The sequence below is a fragment of the Notothenia rossii genome, assembly GCF_949606895.1.
Source record: "Notothenia rossii genome assembly, chromosome: 4".
In the NCBI taxonomy this organism is placed as follows: Eukaryota; Metazoa; Chordata; class Actinopteri; order Perciformes; family Nototheniidae; genus Notothenia; species Notothenia rossii.
In genome coordinates this window covers 25,854,527-25,874,012 of record NC_136902.1, presented here as the reverse complement: position 1 = coordinate 25,874,012, position 19,486 = coordinate 25,854,527, and the positions used below count along the sequence as shown (strand labels likewise).

Genomic DNA, 19,486 nt, shown 5'->3' with positions numbered 1-19,486 from the left:
AAATGTATTGTGATCCTTAATTTTTGTATTGAGTTTTAAACAAATTAATGAATGTTGTGACAAAACATTTGCGTTTTCCAAAGGTTATTTCTATTTTACTCGTTTGTTCCAGTGAGTTTTGTAATATACAGCAAAACTCACTGGCTCTTTCGGACAGAGGGTTTCTTCTACTTCGTGTTTTTCAGTACAGGACAATGATGCAGTTTGTTGCTCTGACCACCAGATGTCACTAGGTGCACACTGTTCTACAGTTTTCACACTGAACATTACATTGTTATCAGTTGGTATCAGGCTCATGCAGTGTTTATTTCACCAGATAGGCTACCATAAACTGCTATCTATTCTGGTTCTAAGCGACAAAACGAATGTCTATCTTTGTCATAGGGGCCATATCGACTGACTTGAAAGCAGACGCTAGCTACTAGCTAATCAGCTCACTGGCAAATGTCATTAAGGTAAGAGTAATGTTATTAAGGTCAGATTTGCGATCCTTCCTGTTGCACGTCATCCTTCCTTCCTCTATCACGTAAATGTTGTAGCGTCACAGGGCAGGTACACTTAATTGTTTAAAGGGATTGTATCACACTTAGTTGTATCCAGAGCCGGCCCGACCCATTAAACAACATGGGCCCCGCAGCCACTAATGGGCCCCCTAGCAACAACAACAAAAATCCCCGTACACCGTCGCTGTGATAAGTATATTTAATTCATTTTGTTAATATGCCTAGATTGCCTACTCTCAAAGTCATGTATTATATTATTGAGTCAATAATATAATACATTAACCGTGCTTTACCTGAACCTCATCATGACACTAGAGAGGACGGCAGGACTGTAATTTCCCGTGTTCAGTGAATGCAACAGAGGCAAGACACCAGACCAACATGAGAGTTGAATGGAAATAAACATGCCTTATTGGCTGAAAGCTACCTATCCTGTGAGCTGTGACAATGTTTAAAGTGGACCTATCATGCTATTTTTGAATAATATATTGTAGGACCATACCTATATAAGGCATATTTATACTTTTTATTACCAAACAGATCATGCATTTTATCCATTCCTTATTTCCCTCAATTTAACACTGCCTTTCATGCTTGGATTCAGTGAGAACAGCACCATCTGGTGGCCTGAAATATGTACTACAGCGTCTCCAGCGCTTTCGAACGGCAATGTCCGTGGCTGTCTCCTCCTGATTGGTGGAGTTGGCCCAATAGCCGTAGTGCAACTTCTTTGACGACATAAAAGTGTTCAAATCTGGATCAGTCTGTATCAGATCCGTTGCAGACCCTTTTTTAGAGATTTGGGTATTGAGGAAAATAGAGAGGGTTGTGTTTTCTGACACTTGAGTTCCCTGGAACACAGGGGACACATATTCACGTATAAAAGACGTACAAAAGTGCATTTTGCATGATAGGTCCCCTTTAAAATAAACTGTCAGTCGGACTCAGAGTTTTTGAAGATGGACATAAGAGAACATTTTTTCTTAAAGAAGACGACAATTCTCAAGTGGTAGCTCGCACAACAACCCCAGAGCCACCACTTGAGCCAGGTAAACAAGGTATGTAAATGTCAGTAAACTTCCAAGTTATGTGAACATGTAAGCAAAGCATAAATTACAGCTACGTTGACGTTACTTTGAATCGCTGGGGTCAGCTAAACCTTTAGCAAATAGCTATAGCTAGCCATATATATTGAATAAACACTTTGTCATACAATCTAAATGTAATGTTTTTTAGCGTTACCTGGTGATTTCAAAGAAAGCTCTCTGGAAAATGTTGACTTACTGTTCGACATGAAGCTAGAAGCTGCCTTACACAGTTGATCCTGAGTCCTGTCAGTTAAAGTGTTTCATAGTTAACTTAGCTAAGCATCAACCTAGAACTGAAATATATGGATGTTATGTGACAATATTTCTGAGAAAAAGTCAGCTGAAATAGTGGCATAGTTGCCACTGCTTTACGTGTCGACAGCATGTTTGAATGTATTTGCAGCAGTAAATGTGGCTGTTTGGCCACTGACTTTGCCATAACAACACCTGAATTTAAATGTGCAACCTCTTTTTGTGACAGATTTTTGAAAGAAATTATAATTCTTCTGAATGATATTCCTATTGACAGCTAGTTTCTATGTGAACATTATGAGATGGACAGCCAGAGAGAATAAATGAAAAACAGTTATGAAATACTATATGAAAAAACAAGAATACAGTTTAAGTGATTTGTAAAATATCCATAAAGAAAAATCTGCTTACAGTAGTGTTTCATATGGGTGTTGAGAGATGTATCCATAGATCTCTTAATTTTGGTCTCAAAGTGGACCAGATTGATGCTTTTAACTTCAATATTTAAAAAAAAATCTTCCCGGGGGAGCATGCCCCCGGATCCCCCTAGAAGAGGTGAGGACCCCCTTAGAGGAGGTTAGGTCCACTGTGTTTACATGCTTATTTATACAATATGTGTGCTTATGCTAACATCATAAGACCAAAGTTGGTTCCGTGTTGTGTGTAGTGAGAACGCGCTAGAGTGAGGGGGGCCCCCAAGCCAAAACTTGCTTAGGGCCCCCAAAAGTCTAGGGCCGGCCCTGGTTGTATCTGATATGTGTCTATGTTTGCCCTTCCAACTTTTATTAATGTCAATAACACCGCATTCCAGCTGATTTCCGGAACCTATTTGGAAAATCCTCATATTTATTTGAAAGACATTATTAATTGTTCAATGGTGATGGAAGTTTGTGACAGATAGTGACTGAATGTAAAGATAAACTAAAATACAGATAAATTACATCATTATTACTACATTTTGAACTATATAATTTCATTATACCAGCTCTTTGTTCATCTTGAAATGTGTAACTCATTGCAACCTTAGTGTTTTCCTTGATATGTTACTCGTTTATTTTCACTCTTCTGCCTATGTTTTCTTCACTGTGTCATCATCAGATACAATATGGAGCTGTAGATGTTGAACCTGAGCGTCCCTGACTGTGTGAGCGTGCACCTGCTCGTGAGAGTGTGCGTGTGGCCTTGGTCTCAGGCTCAGCCAAAGCCCCCCACTGTTCAATGTGCTCATGCGTGCCAGTTTGAGTAACCGTGTGCTGCTTTTAGCCCCAGATTAGCCATATTCATAGGCTTTGCTTGCGGACACTCCCCCTCCTGCTCCCTGTCTGTCAGGTTCAAAACCACTGCCTCTTTTAACCCATGCCACTGTCCGCTGCACACCCATCGCCTCTGTACTCGTGACAACAGACCGGGAACTTTTAACTCTTTAACTCAATTTGTGTGTACGTGTGTGCTTGCTGCGTTGCATCGGCCAGATGGAGGACTACCATAAACCAGACCAGCAGACGGTGCAGGCGCTCCGGAACATCGCGACCCGGCTCCGGATCAACTCCATCAAAGCGACAACTGCAGCTGGCAGCGGGTAAGAGGGGGAATACGGAGGAATTAAATAAGACTGAACATATATGGTATTGCAAAACAAAACAAAACAAAGTTATTGCCCCGGGACAGTTAATATATGATTAATGCACTTGAATTATTATAAACGCAGGCTCGAATGTACAACAAAGCCAGTTTTCGTTTTGTCCTGATGGACCGACTCACTGTCCCCATCAGACTGCGTGCAGGAGGATCAGCAGAATAAAGCTGCACGTGAGAATATTTGCGTTCAGTGTGACGTAGAAAAATTGACTAAATGTTCTAATTTTATTGTAAGTAAAATAGTTGTGTGCCAAAATGCATTGTGCGTAATTTACGTACTTGTCAAGAAAGTAGGCTTGCAAGGTTAATCTAATTTGCATGATTTACGATCGTGTTACATTTCTGAGGGATATGATACTCATGAAATTAAATTAAACTGACTTTTTAATTTTTGTATAAACGCCCCTTCGATACCGTGCAATATTTTAAACATAGGGTTGGATTTGGAGGTTCGGCATACATTGCTGCAGGTGCACAGTGTTCCGCTCACCCTTAACTCTTTGCGTAAGCTGGTCGTTTAGAGGAGGGGCAGGGGCTCGAGCGGTACATGCTCTCGGGCAGGCAGCGGAATGGGTCCGGGGAGCGCGCGCTGCTGCCTCCCCGCGCTGATGCGGGTCGTCCCACCAACGTCAATTAGCTATATTTACATATGTCCGATGAGACATTTCAAAAATAAAATTGCAAGTAAAAGAAAATAACAGTTTCAATAATAAAATGTAAGACAGTGGAAATGTTCCTGTGTGTGCTTTTTATTTTTATTCCAATGCTGAATATCCCACGTGTCGAATGCTACACGGTATAATTATTTTGTATTTATTAGTTGCATTGGAGATATTTGACCTGCAGTAACGGTACGTCTACACTACAGGCATCGAAAAATGCTTTCAACGCTTCGCCCATTCACTTGAATGGGGTGACGTAGAAGATTTTTAATCTTCGCCGAACTGCATTGTGGGGAGCGGGGCATGGCTTTGCAAGCATCACGAGCATCGATCGGCATCAAAAGTTGAACAATGTTCAACTTTTGAGGCTCGATGCTTGGCATCAGCCAATCAAATTCCGTTTATGCAAATCCCGCCAGTGCAAGCTCAGCCAATCAAACCGCGTGCAAGCTGGGAGAGCCAGACCGCAGTTCATTTCCTCATATTCCAAACGAGATATTACGGTAGCAAATCACCCCGTTCTTTACGACCGGAACTATTTACCGGGATACAAACCGGAGGAACCAGGCATGGAGGGAGGTGGCAGAGACAGTGGGTGAAACTGATAGTTTTTTCGCCTGTTTGGAGAGTTTATATCCAGTTTACTTCGTTTTAACATTGCTATTGCTTTGTATTTCGGGGGCGGGAGATTCATGTGATTGGTTGCTCGCAAAAAATCGCCAAGCTTCAGACACGCCCAGCTTCAAGATTTTTTCATGCCTGTAGTGTAGACGGGCCGTAACTGTGTTTATTGCCCTCGTTTTGCTTCTCTTATTCGTGTTTTCTGTAGTTATTGATGATTTTTGACTGAGCACTACTTTTCTTTAAATCAATTCAGAGACTCTCAATGAGTAGACTAAACCTTAAATAGCTGATTCAAAGTTAATCATAAGATGTTCAATAATGCAATTCCAGTTTGATCACTGAAACATGCTTATGTAGCTTACATTTTTGGCTTACATTCATGTTTCATTTATTCCGTTCTTTTATCACAGCCAGTGGTCACGTTGCATCGCTCACCTAATATCCTGTCATCAAACATGAAATCTATTTATCATGTCCTTTAGGATTTTTATGCTTTTATTCATTTTTTTTTTTTTTTCTTTCACCTTTTCCCTTTCAGCAAAGTAAGGAAAATGCCCTTCATGGAACAAGCCTGAGTGAGGTATTATAGACATGTGGTTTGAAAATAAACAGAATAAAAACATTTGACAAATAAAACATCATAACCACATGTTAAAAGGTCTTGGCATTACTGTGTGGTACTACAGTTTGGATTATGTCTGTATATGTATGTGTGCATGTATAAGAGAGGGGGGCTTCCTCCAAATGTATGTACACTTCTTGTGTGTGTTAGACAGCGAGAACACTGTATATTTACATACTGCCTGTCTGACCTTGATAAAGTCAGTCTCACTAGCATACTGTCTGTCTTACATAACTCTAGATCCACGTTGACAAAGTGTCCAGCTTGACTTCTAGTTTTAATCACTTTTTCTGCATATATGTGTGCAAAGTTTTCCTTCAAAATGCTTTTGGAGTACAACAGTGGAAGCAGGGGGCACATCAAGTTTTTCATTTGATTTGCAGTGTATCTAATTCCTTTCTTGCCATATTCCTTTTTTTTGCAGTCATCCCACATCATGTTGCAGCGTATCAGAGATCATGTCTGTGCTGTTCTTTCATACCATGAAATACCGACCTGAAGACCCCCGAAACCCCAACAGCGACCGCTTCATCCTCTCCAAGGTACACACACACACACACACACACACACACACACACACACACACACACACACACACACACACACACACACACACACACACACACACACACACACAGCACGTGTTCCTCCTATGAATGCCCAGCGACACCATGACCTACTTATAATTTAATACACATCTTGTGAAAATGCGCATGTGTTGTGCAAGTCCTCATGCATTTTTCAATTGTGTTTGATATTTATAAGGTGCCAGTGCTTTAAAAAACATACTTATAATGCATTACATTTGCTAATAATTTATCATCATTGTTATAATAAGCTATCATTAATATTAACAATGCTTTATAACATAACACATTTTTTAAATCATTATAATAAATGTTTTAATGCATTATACCACATTAATGATATAACTTTACTTAAAGCACTCAATGCAGAGAAACTTATTAACACAATATTATGCATGATAACCTGTTTTCAGGTGTGCAGAAAATGTACACGAGGAGAGAAAATGACATAAAAACTGAATCTTATATTGTTGAGCGATTTATAAAGCTCCAGCACCCAGAAACAGGTTTCCAGTGTGTGATGTTATCTCTCTAACTATGAACTTTGACCTCTGCCTCCTCAGGGTCATGCAGCCCCCGTGCTGTACGCCGTGTGGGCGGAGACGGGCTACCTGAAGGAGAACGAGCTCCTCAACCTCCGCAAGGTGGACTCCATCCTGGAGGGACACCCGGTGCCGGTGAGGCCTGCAGGAAACATTGAGAAAAAATAAAAACCCAGACCCCTGTCATATGCAGTATTTAACTGGTCTTTTGAAAGTTATTAGATGTCCATGTGGAAACTAATTTAAAACAGGGCTATACCAGTAAATGAACATTAAGGCTTCATTCACAGCTCACTCTTCAACCATTATCACATTTGAATCTTTCTGACTTCAAAACAGTTCCCTTATCTGTTTCTTGACATGTATTAAAAACTCAAAGATTATTGCAAACGTTTTTGTGCTAAAGGTTACATTTGACTTTGCTCCCAGCCTGGCGAGCATGAACCCGTCTGTGAAACTTTGGGCAAACCCTTTGACCGTATCTAAGAATCTTAAAATATTTATATGGCATTACCAAGGAAATGTGCGTCACTGGTGGTAGCCATACAGAGTTGTTCAAATATGCAGCATTTCAAAATCTTCCTTTCAGCAATTTAGGATAGTGTAATTTTCCTGCTAGAAATGGTTTGAATATTTCAGTGACATACAGAGGAAATGAGCTTTCACACTGTGGTTCAGAACAGGGTGCAAGATAAATAGGAAAGGGAATAAGAATAAAACATATATTTTTCTACCATCCATAAATGAGGTTTCATGCACATTCTGTTCATACACAGACATGAACACACTCACAGATAACAGACAAAGATGATGTTGTGTGACAGAGACGGTCCGTCCTCTGCTCCTTTCTCCTCCTCTGCAGACATTAATAAGACGCTGTGTTCACATCAACCCAGATACTGACACACTGCAGACTGTCGCACCACATTCTTTCTTCTTCTTGCACGTTAAGAATTCTAAGAAAAACATCCACTGTACTTCATTGTTTCTGTGTATGCAGTCTTGTTCTCTGCTGATGCGTGTGTGTGTGTTAACAGAAGCAGCAGTTTGTGGATGTGGCCACTGGATCTCTGGGTCAGGGGCTGGGAGCCGCCTGTGGGATGGCCTACACCGGAAAATACTTTGACAAGGCCAGGTAACATTCACAAAACACATCAATTGTAACACAGAGACTCCCTGACATTGAGCAAAGCAGCAGGCCAGCTTGCTTCTGCACACATTAAGGTAGACAGTATGAAATTATGCATGACATAACGCACGCTGCACTGAACCATGCTGACATGTGACATTTAAAAAATGTTGGATCAAAGCTTACCTGACAGGTCTGGTCATTTAGGCCAGCGCTCAGAGAGCCAGGGGATCTGACCTCTGATCAGTTCTACAATCATATCAGTCCAGTTAGATCAGGAACCACTCCAGGAAGAGGTAAAGTGAGGGGAAAAAATTGATGATGGGGATTCCTTTGTTTGATTAAAATATTAAGATGTTTTATTTTTTTATTTTATGAACATTATCCATCTGTTTCTTTTGTTGTATTTCTTTATAAAACGTCTTTACATCCCAATGGATAACAATTCCAGGGGTTATCTCCGGCTCAGCTGAATTTCAGCCATGTGGCCGGTCAGTCCTCGTGTCTCCTTTGTTCTAGCGTGATCTAGAAAGCGCCACATGGTTTCCACTCCAACAAGGGCAAGAGTGGTCCGCATGCCATTCACATTTCATAGAAAATGCTGATGCAAAAGCGCCTTGGCTGATTTTCAGGAACATAGGTTTACACATTTCATTGTGAACCAAACAGAGAGAGACGGACTCAAAGGCAATTTTGTATTTTTACACACAACAGACGCAGTGAAAAAGCCGTTTGGGGAACGTCGCACTTGCAGTCAGAGTTGGCTGCCCTTGATATCTCTCACTCTGCATTCTGTGTGCACTCGATTGTTTCTGCTCTAATAATCACACATGCGAGAGTACGGCTCCTCCCTCAACCCCCCGCCTCGCCCTTTATCGTCATCCTCTCGCAATAAAAACGCAAAAATCCCACGCAGTTCTTTTATATTTTATACACCGTGCATGTCGCTGTGTACAGTTGTGCGTGTGAGGGCGTACGTATTTCCCATGAGATGCTGGGAAAAGCCTGTCAAGCTAATTCACTGCAACACAGCCGCTCAGAGGTCACTTTAAGAGGCTGCATCAATGCTTTCATAACACAATATGTGCCAAAAACTGCAGAGTGGCAACCATATCAACACCTATTTTAGGCAGAAACACACAACCTGCAGTGCAGCTGCAGGAATATTTAGCATTGTATGTTATTTCTGGCCAAACTGGGAGGATAAAATTAATTAACAGCCACACATCTTTTCTAAGGGTGCACTTTATTAAAATGCGATCCATGAATGAACCCGTCAAATTCACTTATCGAAGAGGCGGAATAACTGACACTGTTGGTTGCTTCATGTTTATGTGACTCCGGTTCAATACAATGTAAACGTGTAAATCTGAGATTATTGGATTAAACTCACACAGGGTTCCTCCTCGTGCTCGTGCATGCCTGCACCAAACCGAGGAGGTAATCTAACTCATCTGTTGGCTGGAAGTTTTTTCTTCATTGCTTTTGTGTTGGCAGGGTGTAACGGTGTATGTGACACTGAATGTGAGGTGTGTGTGTGTGTGTGTGTGTGTGTGTGTGTGTGTGTGTGTGTGTGTGTGTGTGTGTGTGTGTGTGTGTGTGTGTGTGTGTGTGTGTGTGTGTGTGTGTGTGTGTGTGTGTGTGTGTGTGTGTGTGTGTGTGTGTGTGTGTGTGTGTGTGTGTGTGTGTGTGTGTGTGTGTGTGTGTGTGTGTGTGTGTGTGTGTGTGTGTGTGTGTGTGTGTGTGTGTGTGTGTGTGTGTGTGTGTGTGTGTGTGTGTGTGTGTGTGTGTGTGTGTGTGTGTGTGCCAGTTGGACGGGCTTGGTCTGTTCTCAGGAAGAGGTATCTTGATCTGTTATTCTCACCTTGCAAACTCAGGATGAAAGACACACACACATGCATACAGACACACACACACACACACACACACACACACACACACACACACACACACACACACACACACACACACACACACACACACACACACACACACACTCCTCACACCTCCTGAGGGATTACTTTACTCCTGCAGCTGAAGCCTCTACCCGCTGTAGTTGTGCTGGATGCCCTTCACACCATGTGCTTCATGTTGTACTCTATTATAGTGGGATCACCTTTGGGATCACATGTGTTGTATTCCTCCTAACCCCTCACAATTGAATAAGAAAAAGGACTAAGAGGATTTCAAAGTTGACTATAAACACACACAAATGTTGTCGTATAATAACTGTATACAAGTCCTTTAAAATAGGAATTATAACATATAATAAAAGGAATAGAGTAAAATGAAAGGGTACCCTTACACTGTGGTTTCTTCAGAGCGGTGCATTCATAATACTCCTGTTCAGTTAAAAATAAAAATAAAAACTTAAATGTGACAATTTTAGTTTCACTTTATAGCTTACTAACCTGCTGTTAAAATAAATTATAGTTTCAAACTTTGATGCTGAAATTATCAGGCACAACAACTAATCAACTCTCTTTATTTGAATGTTTATGTACTTATTATTATATTTAGAGACTGGAACACTGAACACAAGCTGACATTTGTTTCAGAATTGGGTCTTTTGGAACGTTTCAGCAGACACATTTAATAACCACAACTTTAAGATATCTGTCTAAGTGGTTATTAATGCTTTCCCCTCCAGTCTTAAATAGGATCTATTTTCTCATCCTCTCTATCTCTCTCCATCTCCACCTCTGTGAAATTCCTCTCCTTTCTCTCTCTGCCGTGTGTTTTCTCGGGTTCGGAATGCGTGGTGTAATGTGGCATGTCTCGGCCTATCTTCCAGCTTTAATGAGAATGTGTCTATTTGACTGGAAAGCTGTCACTAGTCGTTACGCCGCAGGAGCAACTAGTGAGGGTGATCAGAGCGCAGTGGAGCAGAGTGTGTGTTTGTGTGTGTTTAGGTGTGAGGGGTGCTGTCACATTGAGCCCTATAGGAGGGATCAGGAGATATTGAGGGATATTGGAGCTGATACAGAAAATCACCCCTCCATAGAATTGAACCTCTCTTCCTGTCTGCTCTGCATGAACTGAAGTCTCTCCCCCTTCTGTTTGTAGCTATCAGGTGTTCTGCCTGCTGGGAGATGGTGAGATGTCCGAGGGCTCGGTGTGGGAGGCCATGGCCTTCGCCTCGTACTACCAGCTAGACAACCTGGTGGCCATTTTGGACATCAACCGCTTGGGACAGAGCGACCCGGCTCCACTGCAGCACCACGTGGAGAAGTACCAGCGACGCTGCGAGGCCTTTGGGTGAGCAGGGTGGAGTCAGAGAGTGAGGGTGTGCACGGGAGGGTGGGTGTTTGTAAAAATATCTAAATGTGAGGCGATTGTGTGTCATGTACTTGAGTAAACAACCCAGATGAAATTGAATTAACAGCTTTCCATAATTGATGAATAAATCATCATGTATTCAGTAATGATGGCAACTATTCCTAAATTGTGAGCATTTTTTTTATTAGATACAATGTTACTTTGTAAACCAGAATCTGATTTCAGCAACCATTTTTTGTAACATTTACAAAGATGTGTTATGTTGTGAACTGCTCTGTGCTAGTTTGGGTTGTGTCAAATCTTCTGTCTAAATCCAAGACAGAGTGATATGAGCTAAAACGCTAACTTGCTGCTACGATATAAAGTAGGGGGAAGGTATGGAAGATTTCCAGTAGGCATGTTTTATTTTTAAGAAAAGAAACCTAGTGTTTTATTAATTCATAGAAACTGATCTGGTCTAGTGCATTTATAGTTTCTTCTCCTCTGATTTCCCAGCTGGCAAGCCATCATTGTGGACGGCCACAGTGTGGAGGAGCTGTGCAAAGTGCTGAGTCAGCCCCGCCATCAGCCACTCGCCATCATTGCCAAGACTATCAAGGGCAAGGGCATCCCAGGTACAATGCACAGGCACAAGCACACAGTAATCAACCCTATGCAAATGCCAACATCAGTGTGGTTTTATCCTGTAATGTGAAGAGTTCCAACATGTTAAATAATTAGACACAAATTCCTAATTAATGTATGGATGTATCTTTCAAAAGTCAAACTAAATGAAGAAACATATTTCAAGCAAAACCATTAAGAGTATCATACATTCTAAACCATGACATGTATCGCTCACCTGCTTCAAAAGCCTGTTTCTTAATTGATAACTCAGTGAAACGGTTGCAACCCATGGGTAATAATATTTCGGTCAGAAGTATTTTTACCGCCCCAGGGACCTGCAGCCAGTGCAGAGGGGCCCTGACTCGCTGTAATCCAGGCAGCGCTTTCATGTTTTAGCTGCATCAGCTCGGTAATCCCTCAGAATGTGTAGCACACACTCGCAGCTGCAGCACATTGTGCTTCTATCGTGATAACAGCAAGGGGCAGCGTGTATGACCATGTGTGTTTGTAAGAGAGAAAGGTTAAAAAAAAGAAGGAGTTATAACAGCAACGTGTGTGTGTCTAAGAGAGGAGTATGTCTTTGTATAGATACGCTTTTCTCAGAATGGTGAGAGTTGTTTTACAGTAAGCCTCTGGCCTCTCGATTTTAAACGTTTGATATTTGAAGTATGTGGGGACAATTGTTATGAGTGGCCTTAGTTTATTTTATGCACATGCATGTGGAGGATATTTAAGTTTGAAGGACATCAGGAGGAATTTAGTTTCCAGAGTATATGCATTTTTCAGGTGTGTAAACATTGATATCTAAACGTTCTTAATAAATAAGTCAGCGTGGAAGATGTACTGCAATTTTTTAACAAACATTTTAAAATACATCAAAACAACTACAAGTCATGCATGCCAAATCTAACTTAAGTTCAAAATACATTTAAAGTGCTCAAGTGGGTCGGACGCTCATCTCAACAATTTAGCTATACTTTTTGTACATATTTCCCTTCAAAATGAAGTGCACAATGTAGCACAAAATGGAAACATTAAAGTAAGGTAACAGTACCATGACCTAAATGTCCTTTACTATAGGTAAAGTTCTTGACAAATGTAGTTAGTTACTTTCCACCACTGGCAAAAACAATGAACAATTCTACACATACGATTTCAAAATACGAAATGTATGTTTTTGGCAGCATATGTACAGTGTCATTGACCAAACAATCAGACAGGTTTCCGGTTTGTCCAGTTAAAAAAGTTTTGTTTTTATTACCTCAACTCTGTCATTAGTTTTCATTGTCATATAATATACTGCACACAGTTATCGTTTGCTCTAGTCCTCAGTTTTTTGTGTGTCTTGCAGCGGCTGAGGATAAGATGGGTTGGCACGGTAAGCCCCTGCCCAAAGACATGGCCGACAGCGTGATCAAAGAGATGCAGAGCCGTATTGTCAGCTGCAACAAGCGCCTGTATCCTTCTCCGCCCGTCGAGGATGCATCGCCTGTCAGCCTGCGCAACATCCGCATGCCCAGTGCACCCAGCTACAAGACTGGAGAGAAGGTGAGACCAGCTCAGATTACTTTGACTTGATTATGTTTGATATCAGACTAAAGAAAAACATTTCATATTTTTGCACAACAAAGCTTTGATTTGTTTGGTTTGTCCCTGTTTCACCAGATTGCTACAAGAAAGGCGTACGGCATGGCTCTTGCCAAGCTGGGCCGCTACAACGACCACGTAGTGGCTCTGGATGGAGACACCAAGAACTCCACCTTTGCCGAGCTTTTCAAGAATGAACACCCAAACCGCTTCGTGGAGTGCTACATCGCAGAGCAGAACATGGTGAGAAACAGACAAGTTAGAATCAGAGAATATCTTTTTCTTTATATTGCAGTTTTCATTTGTATAGACTTTTTTTTACTTTGCTGTGAACATTGTGCGTAGGTAAAGCTGACAAATTTCAAAGTCAGGGAACCACCAAAGTCAGCAGGATTTATCCTTGGGGGACCATGATTGTCTGTAGAAAATGTTGCCCTATTTCACTAATGTTGTACCACCTCCTAATTTTCCTCCTCTCTCCTGCAGGTGAGCGTGGCGATAGGCTGTGCCGTGCGGGACCGTAACGTGGTGTTTGCCAGCACCTTCGCCACCTTCTTCAGTCGGGCCTACGACCAGATCCGCATGGCCGCCATCTCCGAGAGCAACATCAACCTCTGCGGCTCCCACTGTGGCGTCTCTATTGGTCAGTTCATGCCTCTCGTTTCACCACCAATCATGACCCGAAAGAACCATCCTATGAACTTTTTAGAGGTTCCTTTATTTCTTGTGATGGAGAACATTAGACTATTAAACAGTGCATCATTGCTAACAGTTGGGGTTATTTTGTAGGATATAATGATGTTTTACTGGCATTCAGATAAGAAAATAAGACAACACCAAAGGGGAGCAAACATGTTGTTAGCGTAAAGTCACTTTAACCCACATTATGTCTTTGTGAATTTCACTGTGACCCTTTTTTATTCTTCACTTCTCCTTTTTAAAATCCAGTTGGTACAATTGTTTTTTTTTAGCCCACTGAAATATATGAAAACAAGCAAAAACAGGCGAAACAAATCTAGATGCCTCAAATTTGAACAACTACAGACCAGTGTCTAACTTGCCATTTTTAAGTAAAATTATAGAAAACAGTGTTTTTAATCACTTGAATGATTTTATTGATTCTCATAATCTTTTTGAAGTGTACCAGTCTGGTTTTCGTGTTGATAATAGCAAGCAAACAGCTTAAGTAAATTACATCAGATGCAATGCAGACAAGGGCAAGCTCTCCGTTTTAGTAGTTTAGTACTTGACTTAAGTGCTCTTTTTGAAACTGTAGATCATACAATTATTTTAGGTTGACTGAACAATCTTGTTGGCATTTCTGGTACAGTTATTAATTTGTTTATTGAATTGTGGTTTTCCCCAAGGCTCCATTTTAGGTCCCCTTTATGTCTTCAGGAAACACGGCATAAGTTTCCGTGGTTATGCTGATGATATAAAGCTCTATGATGCTAACGATTTATTTGATTTTGATTTACATTTGATAATATTTTTCTAATTATTAAACTAGATCCAAAATATACACAATGCATGTCAAGTAAAAATCAACCTAAGCAGAAGATATACAAATCTTTAATGTTTTATCAGATTATATTCAACTTGACTGCAGTGGGTTGAACCGCTCCTTTGTATTTGTCAGTTTTACATTTTCCTGATCCAAAACCTTTTTCACTCCAACTTCTTACCTTCTCTGTTATTCTGTTTTACATCTTCCTCTCCTGGTATCAGCCCTCATCCTCCTCCTCCTCCCCCTCAATGTCTCTGTTTCATGGACGTGACGACAGAGCGGCCTGATTTTCTTTCTCCTCCTCCTCCTCCTCCTCCTCCTCCCCTGTCTCCTTCTCCTCCACTTCTCCAGGTACATTGCATGTGCACCTTTCCTGACCGAATGCATGCCAGTCTACCAGAATGTGTTTTCCCATGAACAATAAACATGTTATCGTGACTCTTCCTGACTTTTGGTGCTGAAATGTGTGTGTGTTCAGGTGAGGACGGGCCCTCTCAAATGGGTCTGGAGGATTTGGCCTTGTTTAGGGCCATTCCCACGGCAACCATCTTCTACCCTAGCGATGGTGTCTCCACTGAGAAGGCTGTGGAGCTCGCCGCCAACACAAAGGTACCAATAGTCACCTGTAAAAAGGAAATAAGGGGGAAAAAATGTTTAAATGTGTAGAGTAGAGTAAGAAAACAAACATTATATTTAGATTGAGATAAAGTTAATTAAAAAAGTACACATGTAAATGAGTCCTCATGTAAATACTCAGGTAAATTATTTCCGGTTGGTTTCAGGGTTTGTGTTTCATCCGAACAAGCCGCCCAGAGAACAACATCATCTACAGCTGCAACGAGGACTTCCATGTTGGCCAGGCTAAGGTTTGTAGCTGCGTTCTGTTTTTAATCCCTAATTATCAATAACACCACATTTATCCATATAAATATCTCTTCCCCTTCCACTCAGGTTGTGTATAAGACCAATGACGACCAGGTGACTGTGATCGGAGCCGGAGTGACCCTCCACGAGGCTCTGGCCGCTGCTGAACAGCTGAAGAAAGGTATAAAGAAAGCAAACCCATGTCACGTGAATGTGTACAGTCTTCTATCAACCAGCAGTTTGACTGATCCTCTACTTTCCTCTCTCTTCCTTCAGAGAGAATTAACATCCGTGTGATCGACCCATTCACCATCAAACCTCTGGACTCCAAGACCATCATCGACAACGCCAGGGCCACCAGAGGACGCATCATCACAGTGGAGGACCACTACCACGAAGGTGAGGAGTAACACATGACCCACAAATATGCAACGATCCAACTTTCACATATCTGTTTCCACTCAACACTTCAATATATGTACTGGAAAATTCAAAAATGTTAAACTTTACAGCGAGGCCATATAGTTAAGAATTGCATTTGGTCCTTGAAGTCATGATTTATCATGGATTTATGTTTATAATGTCCCATTGATAAATATACCATAATCATAAAACGCCAGAAATGCTCTCCAGGTATTCTCAATTCCTCAAATACTTCGATGTCCGGACACACTGACGTTCTTTAATTAAACATCATACTTTTTGACAGACACAAATAATGTAGAGCAATGCAGTCCCACACTACTGCGCAATCTAGTTAATTATGTCCAATTAAAATCTGTACAGTTGCATCCGTGTGGAGTTCATGACAATAACACACAGCTCTAACTAGCAGGCTTAACGATTGTTGTGCTTTCGCTTGTGTGTTTGTTTCTCATGAATAAAAAGCCTGGGGCAGACAAAGGACAAAGGTCTGCAGATGGAGAAGTTGTGAGGTGCGCCGGTGGGGGGTGTAGGGATGCTGTACAGTACAGTAGAGATTGGGGGTGAAAGTTGCGGAGCGAGATGTAAGATACAGAGAAGGTGAAATGGATGAAAACAATACATGAGGGAGGCGGGGGAGCTGGGAGAGCCTGTCAGGGTTTCTTAATTTCAGCTCCAGCCTTTGGGCTCTCGCTGACCTACATTCAGTACCAGCATGACAGATGTATAGAATTTGCTTTTCTTTGTCTCACACACAAACATGCAAACACCAATATTCGGATGAACCTGATAATTTTGATTTATATGTGTGTGTTGGCACTTAGCAGAGGGTGGAAGATGGTGCAGGGAAGAGGGGGAAGCCCAGTATCACTCTCTATCCCGTTTCCTCCAAACCAATTTTAATTGTATTTTGGAGATGAGGTTAAATGAAGGAAGTAGAAGTTGACTCCTTTTGTGAACTGTTTCCTCTTTCTCTGGTCATGTAATGATCGGTAATGTTTATGTTTATTTTCTGGGTACCTTATTATGTGACAAAAAAAACGTAAAAAGAAACGTTCTTTGAGAAATGACACCTAAATGATACAGTGCATGCCTTTCTCTGTCTCTATTTTGCACACACTAGTTCCCAGCTAGTATATCAACCAAGGGTTGGGGAGAATGTAGTAGTGAATCAGTCTCAGCTTTCATGTTCACTCAATCAGAAATGTTTGAATGACAGTTTTGAGAAAAAAGAGGGGAGGATAGAGGGAGGTAAGAGACTGGGGGTGAAGGAGGAGGAGTGAGAAAGTGGAGGGAGGGCGTAGTCTGTCCTGTCAGTCCACATCACATCACTGCAGCTCAACCATCCGTTAGGGGGTGAAACATTTAAGATGACAGTGTGGAAAACAAAAGAAGAACAAAGACAGAAATTGTAGAAAATCATTGGATAACAGATAACCCACAAGTAACAATGCTTTTGTTCTGTACATTTGGTGAACTTCAACTAACCCTTCTTATGTTCTGATTCCTTAGGTGGGATAGGTGAGGCGGTGTGTGCGGCTGTCGTGAACGAGACCGGCTTCACCGTGCAGCGCCTGGCCGTCTCCCAGCTGCCCCGCAGCGGGAAGCCCGCCGAGCTGCTCCGGATCTTCGGCATCGACCGCGACGGCATCACTCAGGCAGTCCGGAAGATGCTCAGCGGCGCCGCCAACGCCAAGTAAACACGTTGCAGCGGTGGCAGCAGCAGCAACATGGCAAAGGACTCCGTGGTTACCTGGTGATCACCATGGAGACTTCAAACAACACAGAGGGAGGGGACACACTTCCGGCCCACTCACGCTCTCCTCCTCATAAAACAGCCTCTAGCATTGGTTTTTAAATAATAACTGTCATCAATGTGACCCCGATAGTTTGTGTAAACACACCCCTCCCCGTCACACGCACCTCCCCCCTCCACCTCCCCCCTCCAACCCTTTCCTACCGCCCAGTGAAAGTTCTGGTGCTGTAGTGTTTCAGTAAAGCAGTGAATGTGATTTGGAGTAAAGTGAAATCTTTTTTATATTTTCTGTGGAACCCCTGTCACTTTTTTGGTGCAGGCTCACAGGTCTGCACCCATGTGACTCTGCAACCCCCCCACTATATCCAGAATGGTGTGGACGAACTCTGGTTTGGTCTGTTTGAGCAATGACTGTTTTTAATCTGTTCACCCTAACTTGGATGGGACTGCTTTACACCAATAAAGGGATGGTTTCTTCACAATATCTGTGTCTGATGTCTTTCTTTTCTCGGTCCATTTCTAAACCCTGTCGTTGCCATCATGGCTGTTTTCGTTTTCTGTACTTCCACCAGGTTTTATCTGGCGTCACCAACAGGTAAAAATAACTTCTACTAAAATAAAAAAATGCCATTTAAATGAAAAAACATAACATTGCACTAAATGTATATAGGCCAAAAGGTAAAGTGTTACTATGCAAACTGCATGATTGCTAGCACACTAGGGTTACTGCAGTATTTCCCAGTAACAAATGTTAGAGTTGGAGTTTTGCATTATAACATGCCAGATGTTATGATGTCATGTATTGTTTATTTTCATTATTTTCCATCGATGCCTGCCAGTTTGGAGTGCACACTCTTAAAGGTTCCCTGGGTACTTGTTTACCCCCTGGCCTGTAGTGCAATGAGTGTTGTTTTTTTTTTTATCCTCTATGGTTCACACAATTCTACCGATGTGAAAAAACATAGATTTCTCTGAGTATAAGGTCTGTTTCTTGGTTAAGTGCCCTTGTGACTAGTGATCAAGGATAGGATCAAGCCTGCACCCACCATGTGCAATTCATATTTAATATGCGTTAATAATTGAATAGCTAGCCTATTGAAAAATTCACGCAGACTGCAGTGTGTGTGCATGTGTGTCAGTAAAATGTGTGTGGGATTTAGCAAATAAACCATGTTTTATGCAAATTATGGGTTGGATTTATTCTCCTATTTATTCTGGTTTGCCTATAGGTGCTGTGGCTTTAATCCTCGCCATTCAAATGAAATGTACACTTATTTTTATACTCACAATAGGATCTGGGGTGATAATAAAACAAAAATAAAATCTGAGTGTTACAAGAACAAAGAACAACATGCTTTGAATGCTGTCGTAAAACTGCAGTTTAAAAGGAACTTGTAATAATTTAATTTAGAAAATGATACCAAAAATAAATAGGTAGGAGTCTTGTTTTTGTGGATTTAAAAATCTGGGTGAAACGAAATAACATACTATATAAATAGTTTTCTGACTGTGTTGACTGTGTTGCTAAATGCATGTACATTTAAAGCAAAGCAGCGACAGAATTACAGTAAGATTACATGTTTCCATAAAACTAACAATGTTTTCTGCACGGTTCTTTGTTCACGGTAATGACTGAACTCCAGCCGGTCAGAAAGAGCACAAAGGATTGGATGTGATATTTGGGACAACCTTTGGCCCCCCTTCTATAGCGCAGCAGGAGCTTGTCTGACAGCTGTGAGTGTGTGTGATGGAGAAAAGTAAAATGGGCTGACAGATTGTGGATGTGCAGTATGTGTGTATTTGTGTGTGTTCACACA

At 41.5% G+C, this 19,486-nt stretch overlaps 1 protein-coding gene across 2 annotated transcripts; it reads left to right on the top strand.

Moving 5' to 3' along the window:
- Positions 1-315: 315 nt before the first annotated feature.
- Positions 316-18,151, top strand: LOC307035763 (transketolase-like). 2 transcript variants are annotated; one of them, XM_079675449.1, is made up of 15 exons: positions 316-455; positions 3,316-3,422; positions 5,814-5,931; positions 6,540-6,653; positions 7,556-7,653; positions 10,714-10,905; positions 11,422-11,540; positions 12,884-13,080; positions 13,198-13,362; positions 13,606-13,762; positions 15,105-15,235; positions 15,409-15,492; positions 15,578-15,671; positions 15,767-15,889; positions 17,426-18,151. In XM_079675449.1, the coding sequence occupies exons 2-15, from the start codon at positions 3,316-3,318 to the stop codon at positions 17,611-17,613; spliced, it is 1,887 nt and encodes a 628-aa protein (XP_079531575.1). In that variant the 5' UTR covers positions 316-455; the 3' UTR covers positions 17,614-18,151. The 2 variants fall into 2 exon arrangements, with proteins under 2 accessions (XP_079531575.1, XP_079531574.1); XM_079675448.1 differs by lacking the exon at positions 316-455 and having other exon boundaries at positions 3,111-3,422.
- Positions 18,152-19,486: the final 1,335 nt, after the last annotated feature.